We start from the raw sequence: 26,732 nt of genomic DNA on the forward strand, positions 1-26,732 counted from the left end.
AGGCACCCCCCCCCCCCCAGGGTGCTGTGCTAAAGGATATAGATAGAAAACTGAGGCAGGCCATGGCCCGCAGCCCAGTACTGTTTGGAGGCAAGTGTGAGAGAGTGAATGAGGAGAAAGAGAGAGAATGGACTGGTGTGTTTGCTGCAGGCTGTAGCAATACAACAATGTCCTGCACCTTTCTACCTCTCTTCTTCACCTCCATCTTTTATAGTCTCTCATTTTCTCACCTTCAGTTGTCTTTCTCTATTGCTCTCCCACACCATTCTCCCATCTCTCCACCTCCTCTTTATAGTTCTTCCTTTTTGCTGCACACTTTCCTTTCTGCCAATTTGCATTATGGTCCACTTTGTCAGGACTTTTTATTACTTTACAATTCAGTGGGGAGCTATCACTTGTCAGTGTGCTGCAGTACTGTTGATGACACCCTATTTCACCCAAGACAGATTGATTTCTATGTGCATCAGGGAAATAAAAGCCTATAATCCCTATGAAAGCAGCTATTCAAATTTCTCGACTTTTTGTGTGTTGCTGCTTTATGCACTGTTACCTCTGCTACAGAGATTATGAAGGTAAAGTGGGAGGTAAATTCATTTCATGTTTATTTGTATAGCACCAAATCACAAGAAAAGTAATCTCAGGACACTTTAAAAAGTAAGGTCTAGACCTTATTATTATCATTATCATTATTAATATTATTATAGAGGAAAAACCCAAATCCCCAAATGAAATAAAAGCATCAGAATTTCTGTATAAAAAGACATGGAAACTAATCTCAGTGAGCGAGGGACAACTTTTCCTCAATTAGAGTGTCTAAGCAAAGTGTACTATGATACAGTATTGTAATCTTGCAAGCTTGCCGGATAGAGACTCACTTGTACATTGTCACCGTGCTGCCAGTTCCCACTTAGACAGGGCGCTTTGATCACTGAGCCTCTTGCTCTGCAGTGCTGGGGCACTGCTGGCATGGGACAACTGTCGTTCCATGAGTGGTCTAAAAGGTAATAAATAGAAGCATTTCTATCTGATCAATGCTATTCTCAATCAGTGAACTTATTTCGTTCTGTAAGCCATGTATGTGGGCTTACACAGTGTGTGTGTGTGTGTGTGTGACCTTAGAAGAGTTTGACAGAACAAGGTCAGCCAACACTATAAATCCTGGCCAAGATCATGCTGATGTTTTGCTACAACACAACTTGCAACATGTTTGTGTGTCTTCTTGAGTATTTATTTGTGGCTGTGTATGTGTGTGAGTTTACTGTCAGCAGCTTAGAATCAAGCTCCCTTCCTGTGGCTGTATTGTGAGCAGGGACAACATCCCTTGTCAGTGCTGAGTCTCTTCAGCACTGTTCTGTCATCGCTGATAAAATAAAAATGACTGCAAGCCACTGGAATGAGTTTGGCACAACTTGAAATGCTTTAGCACCCCCTAGTACTGGTTTGTCTAAACTAACACCCGGCACGAAAAACTGACCAAACAATTTTAATACATTTATGTCCTGGGCTGAACAAAAACACTTCTGAACAGTTTAATTGTACTTCAACTACAAATGTAGTACCAGATTTCAATTTATCACTAAGTACGGCTTTGTAGATTTTTATATCTCATGCTAGTCTATGTTGCTCTTCTAACTTGCAATTTTTTTAGCTTGTATATATTGTGTATTTATTTTGTTTTTATGTTGTGCACATTGGGGGCCATTGAGCTGGAGTCAAATTCCTTGTGTTCTTGTAATACTTGGCAATAAAGTTATGCTTATGTTGTATTAGTGTTTTCTGGTTCCATACTCAGGATCTGAAATGATACAGACCCTGATATTGATCACAGGATTTGCATGTAGTAATTCTTAGTGTTTCCCTTGCCTTTAAATATGCAGCATTGATACTTGCTGGAGTTATTTAAATAAACCCAGTGGCTTAATTAATTCTTAATGTGACTTGTTCACTAAAACATTTATGCTATTGGAGTTTATTTACTCCTGCAGATGGTTAAAATCACATAGAAAAATATTCTAGTACACTCTAGTGGTCAAGTGCTGCAAGCTGCATATTTGTTGACAGTTCAGTCACAGTGAAGTAAAATGTACATTAAAAAATAAGTAAAAGCTGAGTTATAATAACTGATTCTTCGCAGCAGAATGCCAATTTTAAAAAGTATTTTATTTTAAAAGCTAAAATTAATTTTGCTCATAAAATAAAGGCATGTCTGTTGCTTGGTTTGAAATTCAGGCAAAAGAGACACGAGCACTACATGTACAATATTGAGGTGATCACCTAAAAGAAACCAAGATGACATAGCACATTATTTTTACAAATGAGGCCCATCATGCACTTACCTGTCAATGTACTCTCAGTTTCACTGTCCACATGTGTCATCACTGATTCATTGTCTTTCTCACTCCCTCCTGGCTCTGTATCTCCTCCAGCTAACTCTTTAACTTCTATATACAGTCTCCCCTTTAGCTGGACATCAGAACACTGAGGCTGGTCTGTCTCCTCTTCAGTGTCGCTATCAGTGCATGTCTTTGTCCTGTTAAATTTTTCCACTTTCAACCCAACCTCCATCACATCTGCTTTTTCCTCTGTGGTTCTCTCTGGGTCATCAGCAGTAGTGTCACCCAGAACTAATTTGTTGGGACCACAATGTACCCGTGGTGTTTCTGTGAGGTCCTTCTCTGTTTCAGTCGCAGGCCAACCCAAGACTTGAGGGGTTTCAGCTTGGCAGGGGCTAACTTTGTGATCTTCCGTTATTACTGATGGAGAGACTTTTGCTGGACTACCAGCATCACAGTCCACTGACACTTTAATCTCACTGCCAGATGGATGTTCATATGCACTGATGTTGTACTCATCTACTTCTTTCTCACTGAGCTTTTCACCCCAAGTATTACAGTCAGTGCTTTTGTCCATGTTACTTGTAGATACCAAGTACAAGTTATTCTCTAAATTAGTTTCCAAGAGCAGAACCCCTTCCATTTCACTGGTTAACCTTGTCTTAGTTGGTAGGATTACATCTCTCTCTTCCAAAGTACCTGTGTTTACTTCATCCTCCATTTCTTGTTTGATATCTGACATTTGGCCTGCACCTGCTTCAGTCATGCTTTCTGAATTCACCATTAGCTCCAACTCTTCCTCCCCATCTAGATTTCTCATTGGCTTGGATAAATACGCATCACAGCCTATGTCCTGTCTCGTTACAAAGCCTCTGGGAGATAAATGTATCTTTCCAATTTTGGTGGTATCAGACTTTGATTGCTGATACAGTACATCTCCATCTTCTACTGCACTAGATGACCTAATGTCTTCAGTGGGGCTATGAGAAAGAAAAATATGAGCACAGAAATTTTTAAATCTCTGCTTTTCTCAGAACCAGCAACAGAGGCGCATCAATACACAATAAACATCAGACTTCTTTCCTCCGTTAAGTTATACAGTACATGCGTTTCTTCAATTGCAAATGTCAAAGCAATAGTAATACAAATGCTGTTCTCTTAATACAGGGCATTTAGCTCACAAAACATCAAATACTTTATCATTTAATACTATGCAAATTTCCTTTGATACTTACGTCCCCCACAGTGTAGCCTGGTGTTCAGAATGTCTCTTCTGTACTGAGAGGGATGAAGTATATCTGTCTCTAGGGAAGAAAGATGCTGCCACTTCAGAAATGTCTTGCTGAGTGAATGACAGAGCCTGTCTGGACTGGTAAGCAGCAGGTTCTGAGTAGTTTCTGTGGGAATAAGTCTGTGAGCATTGATAACAGGCTTCAGTCTGAAACGGAAGCCTTTGGAGTGAGGAATCCCGGCAGGAAGAAGAATTGGAGGCCTGAGATAAGAGGGAGCTGTCTGTTGTCTCTGAGTACTGGTAGTAGGCCAAGGTCTGAGAGCTCTGTCTGTAGTTGGAGGGGTCATGAAGATGGGTGGAAGAGGACACCTGAGGTCTGGACCATGGTCTAAACCAGAACAGTGGGAAAGGATCTTTTGTTACATTTTCTGTTTTCACTTGCATGATGTACATTTAAGATTAAGGTTATTGCATGGATATATGGACGTGTCACATTTATATACATTAAGAGTTAAATACATTAACTGTATGCTTTAGAACAATCCAAACACTACTACAAATATTATGACAAAAAAAAATTCTGCAATGTCCCATCACTGTGCTATAGCAATATATTAAGCTTCTAGTATTTGCTGTGTCATTGTGCAGGCAGATGCCTTTGCATCAGTTTGCAGATCAGAAAAACATGAGTAATATAAAATTATGTAGATGTTTTAAAAATGGATACCCCAACTGAACAGAAGTGCATGTTTTCATATTTATTATCTAGTTAATCCTACTTACCGGACTATGTTTCTGTCTCCTTCCTCCTGACTCATACTCCTGCTGCTCAGAGCCCAGGGCTCCCATTGGCTGTCATAATATCTCTCCACTACACATACACAACAAATGGAAAAACTATAAACTCTCTGGGTGCAGACAGAGAAACCAAATATATACTTTTTATGATACCTCTGAGTAGAGTAAGAAAATCACTCATTTAAAATTTGCTCACCTTCTTAAAAAAAGGTTTTACAGACAACACAAAATGTGGAAATGAAAAATTATCTAATAGACAGGATTAATGTTATTCTTGAAGAAGCACCTTTGTACATAGAACCCAGCCTTAGAATTTAAAAGAAATGCAGGTTCTGTAGTAGCAGCACTGTACATGTATGTTAGTGTTCCACCACAGGTTGTTACATGAATAATCAACGCCTACAAAAAGCTAAAAATGACTGTGTCCTGCACTCTCAATATCAGTATTTCATAATCATCACAAATGTTTAGCAACAATATTATTTCCCACATATTTTATAACAGGTAAGCTACAATAACTATTGGCAGGGAATTGTGAGCAAAAAGAAAGCAAAACCCAAACAGAAAAGTGATGACATAAGATGCCTCTTTGTGTTTATAGTTTGTGCTGCAGTCTTGAAACAGAAATGTTATGAACACAGCTGATACTGGCTCACTTGTAGGTTTACATGAAGTCAGAGAATAGGCCTGTTTCATCATTAAAAAGAATTTCTAGATTTATCTGTACTGACTCACTTTGCCTATGATTACTCAGGTATTGGTGGCCACGTCTGGCGGCGTGTAAACTCTGGGACCGCAGAACAACCAGGATCTTCTGGGCTGCCTGGGACAGAGGTCCTGAGTACAACCTGCTTCTAGACTGCTCCATCTCCTCCCTGTCAGAATGCCTGCTAGTCTGTTTCTATACCTGAGGATCTCTGACTCGTCAACTGTCAATGGCATAAACAGGACAAAGGGGACAGGTAGATCAGCTACACAAAGACTTTGTTTAAAATGGAATCAGAAAAACACATCAAAAATTTGTTTTTGTTTTTTAAATCTATTAACCAGGGTCTTTTGCACAGACTTCACCAAGTTTGCTGCTAACCCTCCAGAAACAACTCAAAAAAGTTTATGCCTGAAATAAATATTAAATAAAAAAAGAAATAAGAATCAAACCTCCATAAAGGTAACATTCTTCTTTATTTATCAGATTACTAAAGATAAAGGGGGGGTAGAACATCACATGACAGAACACAACAATAAATTCCAAATGTTTTCTGATAAGATTATGTAAAACTGTAAGAAAAAAAAACACTCAAATGAATCCCAATATCACAGGAACACCAGAGCACAGCATTTTCTCAGGCTGAGTGCTGTCCCAAAGTTGAGGCAATTAAGACTGAGTGACTGATCTCCATCCTCCTCACAAACCAAGTGAAGGTCCAGATTCTGAGTAGGTTCAGACTGGACATCACCAGAGATAATAGGGTTATCTCTTCCACTGGGGACTATTGGCACCCTCTCTTTGCAGCCATTTTGCTCTCCTGACTTTCCACTATTTTCTGCAGCAGTTTGGCATCCAAGTGAAAATAGACGTATAACCCCCTCTCCTGTCTGAGGAGGGAATTGCGCTCCAGCTGAGAGCGCTTGGCTTTAACCTCCCCCATGATTTCTTGCATTACATGCTGCAAGCTTTGCAGCTGAGACTCTGCTTCCACAAGCTTCGCTGTCAGCTCCTATGGAAACATAAGGAAAAAACAAACAGAATTAGCAAAAGGCTAAGCAAGCAGACATACAAAACTACACACTACTTGAACGTAATGGCCAAGTTTTAATCTAAAAAAATATCAAACATAACTAGCTATGCAAAAAAGATAATTTGTCAAGTTAATTAATGAATGTATTCAATTAATATACTTACCAAATAACAGAGCGATAGTATCATTTAAAGTAAACAAAGTGAGAGCATTATGGTTTCAAGGTAAAAATGTTTATGCAGTGTTAATTTCTCACTTAAGTTTCTTGCATCAAAATCTCATTTCATTAGCTAATTCACAGAAAGAACCTTTGGTGGTTTCAGATTTTCATTGCTGATATAGTATGATACAGATATAGTATTGCTGATATAGCCAGAGGTAGTTTTTATGTGTAACCGAGTAACTGTGGGAACAGAAATGAAAAAGATTTTCATGAATGATTTTCAAGAAACATGAAAGCCATTCACTCAAGACTGTAAACACAGAGTAAGAAGATATGATTAAGCAGACAGGGTCAGCAGACAAATACACACATCACTGTTCCTGATACTGAATCTGGTGTAATATAATAAAGCAGTTTGGTCTGAGGGGAAGTTATCACACATTGATTTTACACCCAACACCTGTGTCTATTTATTAAGTACTTGGAATTGTAATAAGTGTTAAAAAAAATGCTACCAACTTGCCTCCCCAGTAGTGATAAGTAATTTAACAATCAGCAATAACTCACATTAAGGACGGCTTCTGAAATGCACTCTGTATGGCTGACCAAGACGAGTGTGTAAAATAAGATGAAACCAACCCACCTGTGCATTTGGGCAGAGCTGCACCTGGTCAGTGATGGCCGTTGGACGTACCTGCGGCCCTAAGACCAGCTGCTGTAGCTCTGTGTACATCTCCCTGTGGAGCGCCTCACAGTCGCCATTAAGGCGAGCAGCTGCGTAGTACTGCCCTCGGCAAGCACCACCTAGAGCATCTCGGGTGACCTGGAGGTTGCCTGCTAGGTCACAAGCAGCCTGGTCCAATGCTTCATATGTCCGAAAAGGCTGTGATCGACCATGGTCTGAATCATGTTCAAGAATCTGGAGCACTCTGAGGAAAGAGAAGGATTCAATGCTGCATTACAATTCAAAGTTGAGACATACTGCATTTAATGAAGGACAAAGCAGTCTACACTGCATCACACTAATGCAGAGGAGGTAAGAAAATAATCCTAATTTAAATCAGCACACATTCTAATGACACCTAGTAGCCACTAGGGTCCAGTGAATGAGTAAATCACCCAGTTAATCCACTTACATTGTGAGCTTTGTCTTTTTACCTTCATTTTGTTTTTATCCATAAAGATGCGAAGGAAAAATGATTAGAATTTCATGGTGATTCTTTCAAAATATTTAATACACATGCATCTAGAATGCAGACTTTTAAGACAACTTATTTTAGAAAAAGCTCTGAACAGTTTCAGCTCTACAACAGTTCTGTAGTGCATAGAGTTCAAGTCCTTTTACCTGCTGAAGGAAGCATCCCTGCAGCTGATTATAGGGTTTGGCCTAGGGTTGATAGCCAGGTCAGGATGTGCCAAGGACTCAATCCTGGAGGAGGATGCTTCACCCTCTTTTACCATTCTGCTGTTTGCTTCTACCAGGTGCTTCAAACACATCTTCCATCTCCTTAACTCTGTCTCCTGAGCTAGGAGGACCAGGTCAAAAGATGCCTTTTGGCGGAGTAGGTAGTCACGAACCTAGGTGGAAAGATTTAGTTTGTTTTACTTGGGCTGTTCATTCTTATTTCCACATTGTCTTACAATGACAGAAACAGCTTCATGTCTTCCATTCATATGGCAGATAATGCATGCAGGAATCAGAACCATGACTTTAATCTGTGATTAAATCTAGATTAGAATAGTAGATTTATCTACTTATTATGAAGATCTGTCTTGAATTCGAGGACGTCACAACCTAACCTGGTTTTGGCGGGAGATGTAGTAGTCCTGCCTGGCCAGTTGTAGAGCCAGATCCCCCTTCACTACTGGCACATTGAGCAGCCTGGCTGACTCCCTAAGGGCAGCAGGCAATGGTCCAAGAAGCAGAGCTTCCAGCTCAGCCTCCACCGCCTGCAGCTCCTTTCTGGATACAGTATTACGCACATGCAGTGAGGAAGAAGTGGAAATGCTCTGGTAGAGTCAAGAGATAGATATGCAAGATCACTTGAGAGGGGAAGCCACAATATAAATTACTGAACACACCATGAGAACAATACCGTTTACAACATACAAACATACCATACTGTACTGTACTTTGTCTGTTTTACCTTATAATGTGAGAACTTCTCAGAGAGCCAATACAGTCCAGCCTTGACACTCTTCTCCTCTGCCATGGCCTGCATCAGCTGGTGTTGGGTCACAATATAAGACCACTGAAGTCTGGCCATCTCTATCCTCTTACGGTCCACCACCCTACGCCCCTCCCTGTCTCTTCCCTCATGCTCATTCTCTTCCTCTCTTCCATCTTCACAAGAACTGAGATCAAGGACCTGGAAGCGCTCAGAGCAAGAAGTCTCAACAATGTCAGAGATACCCTGGAAAAACTGCTTCTGAGTGAAGGCAGATAATGTTTTGGTGTTGAGCTCCTCTTGATGTAGGTAGGGATCCAACGATAGCTGAGAGAGGAGGACAGTGGGCCTTCTAGAGGTAGAAGAATTTGATGGGGCAACAGATTCTTTTCCTTTTTGACTGGCTTCTGGCTGAGCAGGGAGATATGAAGCAAGCTTTCTCACCTCATCTGTTAGGTTTTGTAACTGACTGTTGGTGTTAGCATTCTCAGCTCCAATAGCAACACTGGCCTCCTTTAGCTTACATGCAGCACTCTCCAGCTCTGCAGTGAGTTGTAGGTCAACATCTGCATGCGAGGTGGCAGCAACCTGCAACCTGCTGTAGCGTCGCTGCTTTAGCTCTTTCTCTTTACGCAGTGCTTGGAGCTCCATCTCCAAGTCTTCTATGATCACATCTCCTTCTGCTGCAAATAGGGATGTTGCAGATGAAGAAGAGGGCCCTAAGACATTTTCACTGCTTCCATCTGAAGGTCCAATGGTTTTAAGAACCTCGCCCAAAGCCGCCTCATCTAGAACTGGCCTGCCAGATTTCTGTAGCTCCTGAAAAGCCCATGCCTCCTCGATGGTGAGAACATTGCTTCGGTTTAGGGTCCGACAGACAAAGCGCAAGAAGTGAAGGTTCTCCGGGGCACAGTCAAACAGCCAGTCAAACTCTGAGGCCTTCAGTGATGACGCACCAGGATAACCTAGGCGACCCAGGGCCTCCACAAACTGACCACCTGTCCACTTTGATTCTGTGCTAGTTAGTCATAGCAGCACAATGTAGATTATGGAAAATTAGGTGAAAGCAAATGCCAACAGGGTGAGAGAAAACAGAGCAAAGCAATTATTAGCTATCTGAACCTTAATCCACATCTGCACCTTCCTTTGTATGAAAAAAAAAAAACATTCTACGTGAACCATGACACAAAGTAAATAGCAGAATACAGTTTAAATTACATCACAGAGTGTGTACATAACCAGCTCAAATTCTTAGAGAAGTGCTGATTCAGCATAATAGTAATTCTGGCAACTAGAGTTTGTAATGTTTCTGATTTGTATTGCATTATACCACAGACTACATTGTATCGAGAGGAGATTTGAGGGTAGCCTAAATATCCAAAACATCTCTCACACAATATAATTCAAAAGCATCACAATAACAGCCTACAAAATTAAATTAATTATAAATCCGAATCAACAATACTCCAAAACAGTTTCAACAAAATCTGAAAATGATTTATTTAAATCTTTATTAAGGTTTACTGCAGGGGTGTTGGATTAGACTGCATTACTTTTTATTGGCATTTACACTTAACTAAAGCCTATCCAAACCTTCCTCCCACCACTGCTCCAGAGACCCTCTTCTTTCCTTAGACATGCACAAAACACTACAGGAGAGTATACAAAACATTATAGAAAACCATTTCAGAAAAGCTTTTATGTGGGATAGACTTTCTTAAACAAGAGTTATTAAACTGTCACATACTGTATGTCTGAATTGCTTTACTAATTTTAACGTCGGCATTCGGGTAAATTGTGCACAATGAAGTTGTATAATGTAGAGGAAAGCATGGAAATATAATAAAGCTACTGTCAGACAACAAAGGAGTCCAATCTAAAACAAAATAATTAATAGGGACATAGGTTACCTGATTAGGACAAAAACAGTAATAGCAGTAATATAGTCTCTTGAAGTCATTAATAGTGGGTAACCATGATATTAGAATCGTCAGAATCGTCGATAAGGCTGGCTGGCTAACTAACTAAACGAAATTTTACTACGTTTCTGTGTCCTTGCAAATTAATGCTGACTGACGGTTTAGCTACAATGCAACTTATGATACTCAGGCTGAAAATGGAACTGCAATTGGGGGAATGTTCACTTATTTCGTCCACTAAAGATATTGTAACACTGTAGACATGTCCCTTCCTGTCTTTAGCATGCAAACAGATCCGTTAAGACCGTAAAAGACCGTGTCAAGATAGCTAACCGAGTAAACAGTTGCTATAAACAGCCACTTAATAGCTAGAAAGTACCGTTAACTTTATAAAAACCATTTATTGTCTTGTGTCGACAGTAATAGTTTTCGTGTGTTCTCTTGCCAACAAAAAGTCAAAATTGGAAACAAATGGGAACTCCAATACTTACTCTTCTACTCACAAATTCTGTTTATTTAGAATTCCGTCCTAACCGCTTAGCTCGCGCCCAATAATCCGAATTGACGGTACGTAAACAACGTAATGACGTCATACGCATACGTTCTCGTACTCGTACTCGTTCTCCTTCTTCTTCTTCTTCTTCTTCTTCTTCTTCTTCTTCCTCGGCATTTATTAGCAATTGGTATCCAAGGCATTGCATTACTGTCATCTTCTGGTGTCATTCATGTCCTACATTTCCATCCCTTTAAATTCTGTTAATCACTTCAGCTCTTTTAGTGAAGTTCAACACAATCCTTCTCTTTTGACCCCTAAATGCCAGTATGTTTTGTTATTTCATTCCAGACACCCCATGTATTCTGAGCTCATTTAACATATCTTCTTGTTCTGTTTCACACTTTCAGGAAGCCAACATCACCTGCTCAACTGTTTTTAATTCTTAACAGATGTCACAAAGTCCATCTGCATGCTTACTTGTTCTATAGATAGTAGTATTTAAATTACTGTGTCCTATTTGTAACCTGGTTCTGGTTATAATAACCTCCTCTCTCCTGCTTGTGCCTTCTCGTTGCCCTTACGTTAGGTTGAATTGAATGTAAATGCCTTCCCTTCCTCTCTTTGTCCCAATATTGTTGCCATTCTCTTTTCACTGCCCTCCATATAATGACCTCTCCGTGTGCCTTTAAAAGGTTTATACTGACTTCTATATTTCCTTTTTTATGGACTTGCTTGGATAATCTAGCAACTCTTTAACTCCCCACTATACCGACATGAGATGGAACCCCGATGAAACTGATGTCAGCTGTGAAGTGTACCATCGTTATTTTCATTAACATACAGTATCTTGTCATTGTCTAGAATTCCATGACTTAAGGCTGGACAGAGCAGAAACTGAGTCACTACATGTAAGAGCTTGTCTGGGCTTGGCTTGCTCTAACCATTCAAGAGCCAAAACAATAGCATACAGTTCTATCGTATATACACTTAGGAGGCCTAATTTTTTAAACTAACTTTATTGAACAATAATAATTTACAGTCATTAGCAAAAGAGAAACCATTATACAGCGCAAATGAACAAATAACATGCCAGAGGGAAATCTGTACATACAGCCACAAAAAAAGAGTTGTATGTATTAAACAAATAAATAAAAATTAAATCAAATTTAAAGTTTTCATAGCCTTTTAGTTCTTAGTTGAAGAGATTATTTTGCTATAATTTTCTACATTTTCTTAAGTCTTTCATGAAGGCACAGGAAGCAGGACACCGTAATGAAGGACACCATAGACCCCCTGCTGGACCCCCTGTAGTTCGTCTACCGGGCAAACAGGTCAGTGGATGATGCAGTGAACATGGCATTGCATTACATCCTGCAACGCCTCGACTCCCCAGGGACCTATGCATGGGCCCTCTTTGTGGACTTCAGCTCAGCGTTCAACACCATCATCCTGGGCATCCTCCACTCCAAACTGACCCAGCTCACTGTGCCTGCCCCCACCTGTCAGTGGATTATTAGCTTTCTGACAGACAGGAAGCAGCAGGTGAGGCTGGGGAAAACAATGTCCAGTAGCCGGACAATAAGCACAGGCACCCCCCAGGGATGTGTGCTCTCTCCCTTCTGCTGTTTTCACTCTACACCAACGACTGCATCTCAAAGGACCCCTCTGTCAAGCTCCTAAAGTTTGCTGATGATACAACGGTCATTGGTCTCATCCGAGACGGTGACGACTCAGCTTACAGATGGGAGGTTGAGCAGCTGGTCCTGTGGTGTAGTCGCAACAACCTGGAGCTGAGCACGCTCAAAACAGTGGAGATGACAGTGGACTTCAGGAACACCTTGCCCCCACTTACCATACTTGGCAGCACTGTATCAGCAGTAAAGTCCTACAAGTTCCTGGGCTCCACTATCTCCCAGGACCTGAAGTGGACGTCCAACATCAGGACCATCATCAAGAAGGCACAGCAGAAGATGTGCTTCCTGCGCCAGCTCAGGAAGTTCGACCTGCCCCAGGAGCTGCTGATACAGTTCTACAGAGGAATCATTGAGTCTGTTCTCTGCACCTCCATCACTGTCTGGTTTGGCTCAGCAACCAAACAGGACAAGTACAGACTTCAGTGGACAGTCAGGACTGCAGAAAAGGTCATTGGTGTGAGCCTGCCCTCCATTACTCTGTTCAAACTCCTCCCCTTTGGACAGCGTTACAGGTCACTGTGCACTAAGACAACCAGGCACAGGGACAGTTTCTTCCCCCAGGCTGTCACTCTGATGAACACTTGACCCACGACAGTATGACTGGACAATAACCCTCAGTGCAATACCTGTATATATACATTGTACAGATTATACAGACTTGTACAGGTCTCTATTTTTAAGTACTCTATTTTTACTCCTATTTATCTAATTTCAGTGAGCATTCTTTTGTCTGTCTGCATTGTTTACTGTCTGTTTATACTGCTTATTTTGCATTGTTTGCACTGTTTGTTGCTGGTTAATGCTGCTTAATTTGTTATATTACACAGCCTTATGCTGGTTTACTGTTTACTTGCCCCTTGCAATGGGATATGTACATGCATATTGAGAGCCGATGTACCAGAGTCAAATTTCTCGTGTGTCCGACACACATGGCCAATAAAGCTGATTCTGAAGTCTGACGTTCGTATAGACATAGACATACACCATATGTCAGAGGCTGTGCTAACATTTCAGCGAATAAGATTTAACGACTGAAGCTTTTGCCCCGCCCTCTCTCCTCCCATGCTTTATATACTCCGCCCCGCCCTTTCTCACTGAGTTCTAAAGTTCTTCTTTGTGTAGACCGACAAGTCGTAGGGTAAGTTATAGTTCCTTTTAAGGTTTAAGTTGATGTTGCTCCATTCGACCCAGCAACCAGTGTTATAGTAATGATAGGTAATCTGTCTTTTTAACAACGTTCTCATTTTTTGTTTTGCTGAAAGAAATAATCCCAAGATACTGTCAGTGAATTGTTACGACCGAGTTGCATAATCTAAAAAATGAATGAACTCGCTTCGTTCAGTTTTTAATAGCCTGTGTTTGTGTGCGCAGCCATGCATGTATAAGATGAATGCATTCCTCTTTTACAGATTTGGGATTTACCCTAACAATGCACATGCAGTATAGATATTATGGTGGTACAGACTACATCAGTAAGAATACTACAGTCTGTTTCTGTCTGTTTATTAATAAACATCTGCTTTCTGTTTCACAGCTGACTCAGAATAAGAATCATGGTTCAAGCTAAAACATGGATCTTGACCAAGCACTTTGACGGCTTCCCAAAGGACAGCAACTTTGAGCTCAAGGTAGAGGAGCTTCCCGAACCCAAAGATGGGGGTAAGATGGTTTTTGTCAGGTAATTCACTGCACTTCGTCCTGAAGAGGTGGTCAGGCTACTGATGTTTCTTTTTGTTTCAGAGGTGCTTTTGGAGGCAGTGTTTCTCAGTGTGGACCCGTACATGAGGTGAGCAGAGAAGAGGGTTATCCATATGGAAAACATTCACACTTATTAATGAGGACACTCTTTAACATCACAAACAAAAAGTTACTTAAAATGTACTTTAATGCACTGTTTGTCTCTTCAGGGTGTTCAGTAGGTTCAGCATGAATGAAGGAAATATGATGATTGGAACTCAAGTGGCCCGGTAAGAAAGGCAAATGCACATGCACACACAGAAATGTCTTTTATCTGTCACTGTGTGCTGTGTATGCCCAGTGTTTACTGACACAGAACACTGCCTGCACCTGCTATTAATTACTGCAGCCTTTGATTCGCAATGACTTGAGTGAAAATGGACAATAGGAATGTTCTTGGCTGAGTGTTCAGATGCGGGATTTGTTCCACCGGGAATGTTTTTGTTGATAAACATGCTGAATAAATTACTCAGTGAGCAAACTTTCCAAAGATCCTCAAATTAATTTGTTTCAGGCATGTTATGTATTTTCACTGTGTGCAAAACCCCATCTGCCACAAGGTCTGACAGTTGTCCAGGATACCACAGCACACTTAAACTGTGTATATTCAGATGATGTACATATGGATTTAGCCATAAGTAGTCCAGTGGCAGAAGGTGGCATTGACAGTTGGCATTTTTTCTTCTTCTGTTCTTGTGTTTTGCTGTAGAGTGATCCAAAGTAAAAATCCAGCATTTCCTGTGGGTAGCCATGTTGTCGCTCGCAGTGGCTGGAGAACGCACACAGTCTGCGATGGGACAGGCCTCACACCCATCATGGCTGACTGGCCTCAAGGCGTCTCATTGTCACTGGCTCTGGGTACCATCGGCATGCCAGGGTAAGACAGATGTCAGCTACTGTATGCACAGGAGTTACACCTGGCAACCAAACAGTTGTACTGTGACTTGCTTTTCCAGTAGCTCAATGGACATGATGTTGTCTCTGCTGAATCATAAATACACACAAATGACAAATGCACTAAAAAAGTTGGGTTCATTAATACCAAAGACACGAAACTGTGATCATAACCCCTTGAGGAAAATACAGGAAGTCAAGCACAAGTGCTTTAAGGCAGCGGGGTAAGAAACAATACTCAGCAGTCAAAAGTAGATAAGTGGTAAATTTATATCAGTGAACTAGTTGTTTTTCAGCATAGGAGACCAGCTGAGTGTCGTCTTCTTTTCAGAAAATAAACTCCTAAGGCTCCAGATGTCTTGCTGGTGAGCTGGACAACCTAGGAGTGGGAGCAATTCCAAAGAGTTTACATTACACACGTCAAAGAGGCTCCTCTGTGGAACTAGATGGAAAACCTTGTGCTTTTTAGTTTTGGGATTTCACTTGTTCTCTCTCTCTCCAGACTGACGGCTCTGTATGGGATTGAGGAGGTCTTGGGACTCCAAAAGGGTGAGACCTTGCTGGTAAATGCAGCAGCAGGGGCAGTGGGATCTGTGGTGGGCCAGATTGCCAAGCTCAAAGGCTGCAAGGTGGTGGGCTCAGCAGGGTCTGATGCTAAGGTGGCATTCCTTAAAAAGCTGGGATTTGATGAGGCCTTCAACTACAAGACTGTTGGCTCCTTGGAGGAGGCACTTAAGAAGGCATCTCCAGATGGATATGACTGCTTCTTTGAAAATGTAAGCAACAGCGTGGTAATTCCAAGCCTAAACAACATCTTCAAGCACTTATTCTTAAGTGCTTACATTCTCTTCTATGGTCCTTTTCAGTTTTTCAGCATATTTTTGGCTTAGCGTTTGTCTTGCATAGTTTGTGCTCTAACCATTGTTTGACAAATGTGGTTATAAACAAGCCTTCCAGTTTACTTTAATACTGTAGGCTCAGTATTTAAAACCTTTATTATCGCTGTTTGATTGCAGGTGGGAGGCTCTTTTTCAGATGTTGCCTTGCAACAAATGAAGAACTTTGGGAGAATAGCTGTGTGTGGAAGTATCTCTGGGTATAATGATACCACCCCACAGACAGGTGTGTACTACATTATATCCAATTAATATAGAGAATGTGGCACCCCCATTCTAGCATTCAACACGCTGTGTTGAATGCTAGAATGGGGGTGCCATTTTGAGAGGGAGGCACTGTATTTACCTGCATATGTTCTTGTTTTGTTTGGTTAAAAAGTTGCTTAAATCATTTAGATCTTATTTTACTGACTGTCATAATTCAGAATGCTAACCTTAGCTGACTGTAGCTAACTCATAGCAGACCTAGAGATCCCGCTGACAAGAGCAACAGACTGAAAAATGACTGCACCCTCATCTCAGCTCTGTTTGGGAGCTAACGCTAGCTAGCAGCCCTCGGCACAAGACACAACCACTGTAGATGAATCAATTTCTGTCCCCTCTGTGCTAAAACTGAACACTAATGCGGATGTTTAGACAAAGTAGACGTATCCGCTACTGTATGTAGCTGTATAGGATGATTGATAATGGGCATGATGCTCCCAAAATAGTGCATTTACCCAAAATGTAACAGTGTGATGACGGCTTCACATTCTCTTTATCAATAGATCTGCTAGTTTTACTTCCTTTAACTTAATGCCTGCTTGTGAAATGCACTTACACCCACATGTAAACAAAGGATTCATCTCTTCACAATTTCACATATAATTTAATATATATAATACATATAATTTCACACCTTTGTTCACTAGAGGGCGACACTTGCTGAAATGCTGGTGGAGCTGTATAAAACAGACCCTTGGCAGAACTGGTGTGCTTGTCTATACATTTCTTTAACCATGTTTCTCTGCCAGGCCCATACCCTCACCTCACCATGATTGTCAAGCAGCTTAAGATGGAGGGCTTTATGCAGACTAGGTGGGAGCACAAGCATCCTGAATCTCTCAAGAGACTGATGGGATGGTTGAAAGAGGTTAGTCATGTAAAACAGTTTCTTTAGGATGCTGGATCTAATTCTAGATTTCTGTGTATAAAAAATGGAACCACAATAAGGAGGGTTGCACATGTTTTTGCTTTAGAGGATTTTTTTGTGATTTATTAAGTCACTCTGCATCTGCAGGGCAAACTGCAGAGTCGGGAGCATGTGACAAAAGGTTTTGAAAACATGCCAGCTGCTTTCATGGGGCTGCTGCGGGGAGAAAACATCGGCAAGGCTATTGTCGCAGTTTGATGTGGATCACAGGAGTAGAGAAGAATCAGTGTTACCAATAACGACACATCACTACGGAAAACCTATATGAAGGACTGAGACACATAGTGTACAATTAATCTGAACACTTTTGGCTAACTTTGCCTATTTGAACATTTCTGTAATCACAGTAATAACAAATTATAGATGAAAGCAGCATTAAAGCAACTGTTTTCTAATTCAGGCATGCAGAGCGTAATTTGATTTGAGTGTAGATCATTTGGAAGAGACCAGACTGCTGGAGAAAATCGTCAAGTAAGAAGCAATGAAATCAAAACCCTAGGATGATACCTGACTATTGGTCTGTATGCAAGCAAGTACTGTACATTGAAGGACTGCGTGGGTCTGCTGCTCGTACCTTCATGCATTATTTACTCTAACATAATTAAAAGCAAAATCAGCAGGATCTTGTGTTTTTCTTTTCTTTTCTGTGTTGGCATCATGTCCTACTTGTGCTTTGGGCTTCATACACTGGGTATTTATACCATACAAATCTGGTTTTGTAATAAATACAGGTCATGCATTTAAGGCTTGAGTAAAGAAAACCTACAGTATTGAAGATGTGTTTCTTTCAGTCCTAAAATGAGTGGAGTCTAGATAATGAAGCAAACACTGTTGGTTTTCTTCTGCTGCATGGAGCTTTTTTTTCATCCAGGAATAAATCCTATTTTTAGGTGCTAATTTAAATTTCATAAGAGTTTTAATCTGCAAAGTAACTGTTAACTGGTGGAGTGGAAGTATAAAGTAGCCTCGAATAAAACTGAGAAAAGTAAATTAGAAATACTGTCAAACCGTAACTGAGTATTTAATTGAGATGTAAGATGATGGCGATGACGCGATGACGACAAGTAACGTCCCGTAACCTACGTCACAAGAGGCCGTGGGCGCTGCTTTATGGAATTTACACTGGAATTGAGCTGCGCTTACCCACTTCTTTACGGTAAACATAAAATGTCAAGTCATAGTGACTTGATATGTTAAACCTGTTTCCCTGACGTCCCTAAATAATATGTAGGCGATAGATAGGCCAATAAGATATAAACTACATTAACATTATCACAAGATAATGTGATTATTCATAAGAATACGTTATCTTCCAAAGGGCTCGTCTATTCCCTTTATTAAGGTTAACGTTATTAAGGTCAGTTTTAGCCTATCTTTATACGGACTGTTTATTCAACCAATTCCCAAACATGGAAGGATTGATAAATCTACTGGGAGACAAAATAGTTGGGCTGATGAATTAAAGAGTGGCAACACCCAACATTCTCAAACGATTTTTATTGTAAAGTTGTGAAAATGAAACGTATTACGTCGATGACGACCTTCAAATTAAACGTCTTTATCGGCGAAAGCTTTGTTATGCTTGTTAAAACTGAAGTATTCATCATCACCTATTTCCCTAAGACAAGGCTACTAATAAAATAGATTTAAAATACACAATTAAAGCAAAAATCCCACCAAAAGTCCAATGTAAGAAAAAGCACAGATTATCAGCAAAATGTTCTTTAAACGCGGACGGAATATATCTACATGAGCCCCTGGGCAAAGGCATGTAAAAGCACCCCCAACCCTCCTACATAGAAGCAAGGCTTCTGAAAGAGACACATATTATTTAAGTTTTTTTATGTGAACTGTGGAATTCTGCATATTGACTAGTTTTACTTTCGATACAATTAATATATGTTGATGCTAATTGTCATGCGGCTGCTATAACGGAGTACGCTATTTTACGCTGTGGTATTGCTACTTTTACTTAAGCTAAGTTTAAAAAAACAATATGGGTACTTCCACCACTGACTGTATAAACATTTTCTATTAAATCTTAATCTGAAAAGTAACTGTCATACATGTAGTAAAGTAAAACACTACAACACATTTCATTATAAATACAGTAAAATTGATGCACTTGAGCTAAATAATAGGCTAATAATAATGGTAAAATCTGTAAGCAATGAAAATGCAGCAGTGTGCCGACACAAATGCTTTTATTTTTAAAAGCACGGTGCAGACTTCCGCTGTTACGCTGCCGGGCGCATACCTTGACGAGGCTGTGATAAAAACGCGGCGTGTCTTTCGGGAAAAGGGCATTCCCAAACTTAACTGTTTTGAGTTCTGTCCTTGGCGCTAACGTTCAGCAGTTATCATGGTTCGTGAAGTGACCAGTTTGGTAAGTTGTGTCCTGTTTATCATTTACGAGCTGTTAAAATCGCTGCGAGCCTCAATTGTACTACATTAGTAGATGTTTTAAGGTCGATGCTGCGGTGATTCCAACTGGTCTTGTGTGGAAGTCTGTTACCCCCGTTACGATGTGTTTCCCCTGGTTAAGACCGTGTTTCTAGAAACACGGATCGGAGAAGGACAGGGGTAGGGTTCAGGTTAGGAGAAACGCATCTCGACACAACACCGGCCTGACCGCCGCGCGCCCCCTCCAACTCTCGTAACCCGTCTTCTGCAGAGGAGTTATTTTCCACGCTTCTCTGGCTTGTTAGAAGATGGATATTAGCCATAAATGTTGCTAAAATCATTTAAAGAGTAAAGCTGCAGGCTTCGAGTTCGGTTAATATAGTAGACTGGTTGATTAAGCAGTGGGTTGATGGGCGACGCTGAATTTGGTTAACGTTAGCTTACGATTCATAGGTTGGTTAATCTAGTACAAGTAGTAGCTACAGGTATTTTGTGAGTAGTAGCAGTAGTAGTGATGTGGAGTGAAAGCGCGCCCTTCTGTTTTCATATTGAGTGCAAAGGATTCACAAAGTGTACGTTCAAACCAGGCCCATATTTGTCAAGTCTAGTTGGTTAGTCCGTCAGAAAGACGGAGAAAACTACACCCTGTCACACAGTGAGCGGATGGGGAAAAAACCGAGCATCGGGTGGACAATGTCGTTTCATTGGCAAATCTACAGCCAACCTCAGCCTCACCATGTGTGTGCCCGTGGACTTTGCTGTCTTCTAGGTGGGCGGGCTCACAACTTAACGTCGGGCCGCATGGGAAATGACTGTGATAGTGGAAACGGTACAAAGCTACATAACAAACCACACTGTTTGATAATGGCAGCGGGAACAGAATAGGGCTGGTGTTTAGCGGTTGTAACAGCTCGGAGTTACCGTCAGTGCTACCGGAGAGGAGGCCGTGTTTCAGAATGGGTGGGTGGGGAGAGTAATGTAACATTACTACTTTTAATAGGGAGTAGCCTTTCATTATATCAGGCTTCTAACACGCATGGTTATCTGTAAAATACTTGGAGGATGTCAGCTGTGGCACGTGTTTCTGCTCACACACTCTGGACCAGTTGTGGGAGACGTAAACTGATTGTTTACTTGGGTAAACGCAGTATATTGTTTAAAAAGAGACACAGAAGGACAACAATGATTTGACGCATTGAATGATATGGTCTGGTTGTATGTGTTAACACACAGTGAAAGTGAAAGCTTTTAGTTGTGATGAAGGAAGCCAGTGACCAAATCAATAAGGGCAGCAAACGAAACCAACTGCATATCAGAAGTGTTGCTTAACACTTGTAATCTCAGGTTGGTTAATCCTGTCACAGCTTGATCACAATGACCTAACAGATGGTGTTTTCTGTTTTTTGTAGACGGAGTTCCAGGCCATCCTGAAGGACTCTGGCACCAAGCTGGTGGTGGTGGACTTCTCAGCCACATGGTGCGGCCCCTGCAAACTGATTGCCCCCGTGTTTGTAGTAAGTGGATAATCATGGCGCTAAACCTTGTCAAAATTATTATTTTTTTAAATTGGTTGGGGGTGACACTGGTACAAAACCAGTAACTAAGCTCATATTCAATAAGTCTTCCAGCCCCCCCTTTTCTCCAAATTAATTTGAGGGAAAATGCTTGATTATGTCTGGAGTTTGAAGATGGGCTCAGAGAGAGGAATCGGTTTGAGGCTACAAAGTGTTTTTAGGTCTTTTATTTTTTTTTGACAGAGTAGTTGCAGCCTTTGTGGACTAGGTGCTTGTCAGTTGTGTAAGGAGCCCTTTCCTGAGGGATACAGGTTGCATGAGGAGCAGCTCTTTGGAGAGGAAGAGTGTTGCTCAGGCAACAGGTGGTCAGACCATAGGAAATGTCTGCCTCACTGGAAAATGTGATGACTGTACATAACTTTTAATAAGGATTAATTGGCATTCACATTTTCTCCTTTTGCATTTAACTTAAATGCATCAGTAGTTGTACTACAATAACATGGAAAGAATCGTCACCTACGTCCTAACACTTACCGATCCACTCTCGTGCAGGAACTGTCGGAAAAGGATGAGAACAAGAATGTGGTTTTCCTGAAGGTGGACGTGGACGAGGCTGAGGTACGTGTGTGTCTGTAGCCGTCACCAGGGGAACTTGTAAACACGAGTCCCAGTTACAGCAGTGGAGAAGATGAGACTAGAAATTGTCATGTTTTGTAATTTCATTTTCTATTTCAGCTGGAACTGTCCTTTCTCTGGCACTTGTCATAGTTTCCATGATATTAATGCTCAGAAAATGTGGGCTGTTCATGAAACCCATTTTACCAGGCCACATGGAGCCACATCTAGCTCGTGTGACCAGGTTTCCTATCTGTGTTCCAGCGTAGTGAAATAAAACAAATGTTACTGTATGCAAATAACCAGGGAAGATTAAACATTGGCAGCACTGTTAAAGAGGGATTACAGCTTTTGTCAGAATGACTTGCTTTAATGGAGCCTTGTTGTAACCACGTGGTCACAGTCTGCCACCTGACACCTGATTTCCCTCTAATGAACTAGCACACATGGTGACAAATTGCTTGTTTTGTGTGACCCGACAGTCCAGCTTCTAATACCAACTTAGAATAGTAAATGGAACGAAGAAGCAGGAGATGATCACACTGGAGATACTGGAAGTATTCACTGTTTGGCATTTTCTTTAAGAAAATTTTTTAATCATAATCTTTTTGGCGCCACCACCGGTCAAGAAACCATGCTGCTTGTATTAAATGGATGGTTCTAATTCATATTATTCAGGTAAACAAAGCAATTTCAACCAGGCTGCCCATAGTTATGGATAGACTGGGACATTAATCGTGGCTGCCTGAGCTGTACAAGAAGTTGGTAGCGAATTAGCCAAGTCCCAGGCTTTGCACGGTAAAGGTTTCTGGGTAATCTGTTCAAACAAGTAAATATGGCTGTGGGATCAGGCTGCAGATTAAGAAAAACAGACAGTGATATTTACAGTACATGGTGGTACATGTCATACAATAAAGAAACCAGTGAGGACTAAAATAACTTGGGTTGGCCCCAAGGAAAACGCCCGAGAAAGTGAGGGAGAGGCTCAGCTGCTGTGCTCATCAGGTCGACTTTTCCTGAAACAAGCCCAGTTGTATGTACGTAAACATACTCGACCATGTAAAAGATGGCAAAACCTGTTGTCTGTAAGCTGTTGCATATTTAAGTCTAGACTGTAGATTTTTCTGGGTTGAGTCTTCAGTATTCATCCTTCTAATCTCAAATCCCAGTACTTACAACATGTCTGTCATCTCTTCAGGATGTGAGTTCATTCTGCAAGATTAGCTGCATGCCCACATTCCACTTCTACCAGAATGGAGAGAGGGTAAATATACAGCAAATATGGAAACACTCCATCTCCTTATAAAGTACCCCCCCGAGTAAAGACAAATCCTGTATTTAATGCTGTTTTTAACCCTTGGTGTGTGTTGTCTTTTAGGTGGCGGAGTTCTCTGGTGCTAATGTGGACAAACTGAAGGAGACACTGGCAAAATACAGATAAGCCCCACCAACCAATCCATGCACACCGTTGTCTAGAAATCACAGTAGCTACTGCCTCAACTCGGTGTATGTGTTGACTGTCCTAACATTAAAATCCAAAGTAATGACCACTTTTCATTGTTTTATAATGTTCTTGACTAACTCCTGAACTTTAATTTGTATGTTCAACAAGGTGCATTTAATAAATGGTGAAATACAGAAATGTTTCAATTACACTGTGTTCAACAGAAGAGCAAAAAAATGTAGTGGTATTTTATGCTTTAATAAAAAGGTGAGAATAGTTTACACATATACATTTGACAATCACAATAGTTTTTACACATCGTACAAGTATATAGCAGCATGTGTTTAATACTGTTGAGTCTCTATATGAAAAAATACAGCTTTATTTTACAAAATGGTTCTTGCTTTGCCTTTTGAGAGATGAGAATGAATGGTTTAACGTGTCAGTTAACTATACAGGAACCTCCCTTCAGAGGATGATTCACATGGCTGAGAGCAAACTAGAAGTGATAGTATCCTGATTTCCTTTTCCTGCAGACAGAAGGAAGAAGAAACCATATTTAGGTGTGACCACTCCTGGTGGGTGGGTGTAATCAAGAACAGGAAGTAAACCTGATTTTAGCAATGAAAAGTAACTCATCACATTTACTCAGATACCACACTTAAGTACAATGTTTGAGGTGTCTGTACTTGAGCATTTTCTGTTTCTGCTACTTCATAATTTGACTTTAGAGGCAAATATTGTACCTTTTACTCCACTACATTTATAAGTTTTCAGAACTAGAGTAACGCATTACTATATAATCATGAGATTTTATTGATCTCTGGAAAATTCACAAAGTACTGTGTATATAAGGTAGTTGAAAGGAGCTGCAACAATGTGATGTGCACAGTAATCAACCCAATAATATGCTATACATTTTTAAATGTGCCCTTCTCCATAATGAGTACTTGAAATTTTAGTACTTTAAGCATGTTTTGATGCTAGTACATGTGGAGGCAGGACTTTTGCTGATGTCACAACATGAGACTGTAGCAACAACATAAAATGTGCAACACTGACGCAACGGGATTTAAGACTGTGTTGTATCCCCCTTGGTGTTACTCTCCTGTAAGAATGGTCAACATTCAACACATGATCTAGAAAGCTCTTTTAACTTTGAAGGTTTTTCCTGCCAAATGTCTGCATTGAAGTATTGTGGCAGAGCCTCATATCGTCTGTGTTTGGACACAGGAATAAGAGAAGCACACCACCCGACCACACGGGCACAGCAATGTAAAAATACACTGCCAAGCCGACGTTAATGCAAAGTGCTAAATGCAATTTCCTTTAATGCATGGAATACTTCTGACTAAGCAGACGAGCATGATAGATTCATCACTCTAGAATAAAAGCGCTGACCTAATTGTACGCAGCAGCAGCCCCTTCATGGCCTGGTGCCAAACTGTGCTGGGGTTGAGGTCGACCCTGCCATTTTTTTCCACAGTAAATCTGTGACTGAGCAGCTTCACACAACCGTGTTGCATATTAAGAAAGATTAGACTAGTTTTCCACAGTGTTGTTCAGACAGCAAGTAAATATCACAAACATGCTGCCGTTAATGATTAACTGGATTTCTGGTTAATGACTTATGAAACCATGTGTCATCCTGTACAGCTGCTATGTTTAGTTCAGGCTTTAGTTTCTGTTTCCCTATGACAAACTGTTTTAACATGTAATGAACCCCACCCCTCTCTGTCATTACATTTTAGATACCTCCCAGTGAAGGTCGCATTCTCACTAGTCAGAATTAAAGACATCCACAATAACATTCTTATTGGCAGAAACTGCATCTCATTTATAACTTAGATTTTACTAGTCAAAACTAAATAAGAGCTCCTTAACAAGTATGACATTTTAGCATTTAGAGTGAATATGTAGTGAACATCTGTAATTCAGTTCTTCCAAGTCAAAAACAGGTATCTACAGTTCAGCTGTTACTAGTCAATTTAGCTTCCTTTATCCAAAATGGAAAAACACAGTATTTACATATTAGGCAAACGAGGAACAGAGTGCTGTAGTAGTGAGTCCTACAACCCTGAACAGAGTTAGCACTTCCAGTTTTTGGTTAGATGCCTGAAATAAGGTCTGGTTAACACAAGGCCATCACATTTTTCACTTCTGGTGATTGTGCTCGACCTTCAAAAATCTTAAAAGCAGTGCTGATTTGTGGAGATTTTCTTGCTGGACAAAATAAACAGTGGTTTGTCACAGAGCTTATTTCAATCCAAAAACCTATGGAAAACTCCCATTGGCTTTTTGTCGAGGGAACCAGGGATGGCCTACAAAAACACGTCATCCCTACGGCACTCTTTTCCAGTCAGCATTTCTGAATCACTTTTTTGGCTGTTATGTGTGAGAGCGTTTGTCTGTGATCACCTGGAGCAGTTGTGTCCGCTCCACCCTGATGTGCAGTGACACCTGTTCGGCCTGATGCATCTGCCTCCATTGAGACAAGGTGATGAACACACAGCTGGTGACAAGTCACACACACACAACAGCACAGTCATCAGTACTGTAACTACAGGCATTTCCTCATTAGACAGTAGTACTGATCAGTTCAAAAGGTAGTCATGGGATTGAGGAACTTTGATACTGCTGCATCACCTGGGCAATGAGGAAATCAAAATACTTTTATCAGCCATCTGACACCATTCACCAACAAACTACTGTATATTTGGAAGTTCCTCCACAGAAAAATGCAGCTGCAGAAAAGAAAAGCTACTTTGGTGGAACTACTCTTTAAATAGATGCTGATTCATCTCCAGATTGCTTTGAGCTCTAGTATCACACTGCCATGATAGACAGATGGTTCAGTGCTCACTCACACTTCCTCCTTGACGCCATCCATTATATTATGTCATTGATGAAACATGTTGTGATGCAGTGGAAACTGGAAGGTAAAGTTTTTTTTGTGTGTGTGTGGGTATTGAAGAGTAAAACACAAGAAAAGATAAATGAAACAAAAGTACAGTATAATAACAGGTTTGCTATTAGAATAATAGAAATGGTTTATAATTAGAGTCTGTCCAGGTTTCTCAGGGAGAGCAAAAGCTATTTCACCCAAAAAATATCAAAGTTCTCCTTGCTGATGTACATATAGGTTTATCAACATTGCTGACTCACATGTGAACTTGATTTTGATTGATTTGATTTATTTATTCATTCAAGCATTTAAAACAGTTGATATGTCAACGCATGTAATTTCACACATATCCAACAATAATAATCCAATATCAATTTACTTATACCTAGTACATGCTTGAACGAAGTAGGAAGAAGTTAGACTTATCTAGTCCTACCCCATGACATCATCTTACAACTTTTAAATCCTAAGCAGTATCTCTACATAAATAATTATCCTCTACACCACACAAGTAATATACTACAGAATTATTACAGTGTTAACATTCTTACATAATTACATTCTTAAATACTTATCTTCTACACCACACAA

At 40.6% G+C, this 26,732-nt stretch overlaps 5 protein-coding genes across 9 annotated transcripts in view; 2 read left to right on the top strand and 3 right to left on the bottom strand.

The window, feature by feature from the left end:
- Nucleotides 1–10,982, bottom strand: part of poln (polymerase (DNA directed) nu) — a 55,745-nt gene extending 44,763 nt beyond the window's left edge. For 3 of the 4 annotated variants that reach the window (XR_002276962.1, XM_020624609.1, XM_020624611.1), the window contains exons 1-6: nt 10,843–10,982; nt 5,098–5,291; nt 4,348–4,435; nt 3,569–3,952; nt 2,337–3,313; nt 876–994 (exon numbers count right to left, since the gene is read on the bottom strand). Coding sequence is in view for 3 of the 4 variants with exons in the window: in XM_020624609.1 (XP_020480265.1) it covers nt 876–994; nt 2,337–3,313; nt 3,569–3,952; nt 4,348–4,435; nt 5,098–5,230 (1,701 nt within the window). In the remaining variant the exon portion in view is untranslated. Of the gene's footprint in view, nt 1–875; nt 995–2,336; nt 3,314–3,568; nt 3,953–4,347; nt 4,436–5,097; nt 5,292–10,025; nt 10,082–10,842 lie in introns of all 4 variants that reach the window. The other variant, XM_020624610.1, reaches the window with a different exon arrangement.
- On the bottom strand, nt 5,543–11,021 carry haus3 (HAUS augmin-like complex, subunit 3). Its single transcript, XM_020624588.1, has 6 exons — nt 10,963–11,021; nt 8,412–9,450; nt 8,065–8,274; nt 7,610–7,842; nt 6,959–7,193; nt 5,543–6,080 (listed from the first exon to the last, which is right to left on the bottom strand). Exons 1-6 carry the CDS (start codon nt 11,019–11,021, stop codon nt 5,853–5,855), a joined length of 2,004 nt encoding a protein of 667 aa, XP_020480244.1. The 3' UTR covers nt 5,543–5,852.
- A 2,575-nt stretch (nt 11,022–13,596) lies between these two features.
- Nucleotides 13,597–17,863, top strand: LOC109974424 (prostaglandin reductase 1). Of its 2 annotated transcripts, none has more exons than XM_020624612.1 (9): nt 13,597–13,679; nt 14,076–14,200; nt 14,282–14,327; nt 14,449–14,508; nt 14,988–15,155; nt 15,675–15,948; nt 16,189–16,294; nt 17,082–17,200; nt 17,348–17,863. In XM_020624612.1, the coding sequence occupies exons 2-9, from the start codon at nt 14,095–14,097 to the stop codon at nt 17,456–17,458; spliced, it is 990 nt and encodes a 329-aa protein (XP_020480268.1). In that variant the 5' UTR covers nt 13,597–13,679; nt 14,076–14,094; the 3' UTR covers nt 17,459–17,863. The 2 variants fall into 2 exon arrangements, with proteins under 2 accessions (XP_020480268.1, XP_020480269.1); XM_020624613.1 differs by having other exon boundaries at nt 13,679–13,756.
- Nucleotides 17,864–19,502: 1,639 nt separating this feature from the next.
- Nucleotides 19,503–23,349, top strand: txnb (thioredoxin b). Its single transcript, XM_020624624.1, has 5 exons — nt 19,503–19,646; nt 21,073–21,177; nt 21,730–21,795; nt 22,991–23,056; nt 23,171–23,349. The coding sequence occupies exons 1-5, from the start codon at nt 19,623–19,625 to the stop codon at nt 23,231–23,233; spliced, it is 324 nt and encodes a 107-aa protein (XP_020480280.1). The 5' UTR covers nt 19,503–19,622; the 3' UTR covers nt 23,234–23,349.
- Nucleotides 23,350–23,522: 173 nt separating this feature from the next.
- svep1 (sushi, von Willebrand factor type A, EGF and pentraxin domain containing 1) overlaps nt 23,523–26,732 on the bottom strand; it is an 82,808-nt gene continuing 79,598 nt past the window's right edge. Inside the window, exons 48-49 of the mRNA XM_020624589.1 lie at nt 25,655–25,748; nt 23,523–23,766 (exon numbers count right to left, since the gene is read on the bottom strand). Coding sequence (XP_020480245.1) covers nt 23,736–23,766; nt 25,655–25,748 — 125 coding nt within the window. The 3' untranslated portion in view covers nt 23,523–23,735. The remainder of the gene's footprint in view (nt 23,767–25,654; nt 25,749–26,732) is intronic.

The sequence above is a fragment of the Monopterus albus genome, unplaced genomic scaffold (assembly GCF_001952655.1).
Source record: "Monopterus albus unplaced genomic scaffold, M_albus_1.0 scaffold333.1, whole genome shotgun sequence".
NCBI classification, from domain to species: domain Eukaryota; kingdom Metazoa; phylum Chordata; class Actinopteri; order Synbranchiformes; family Synbranchidae; genus Monopterus; species Monopterus albus.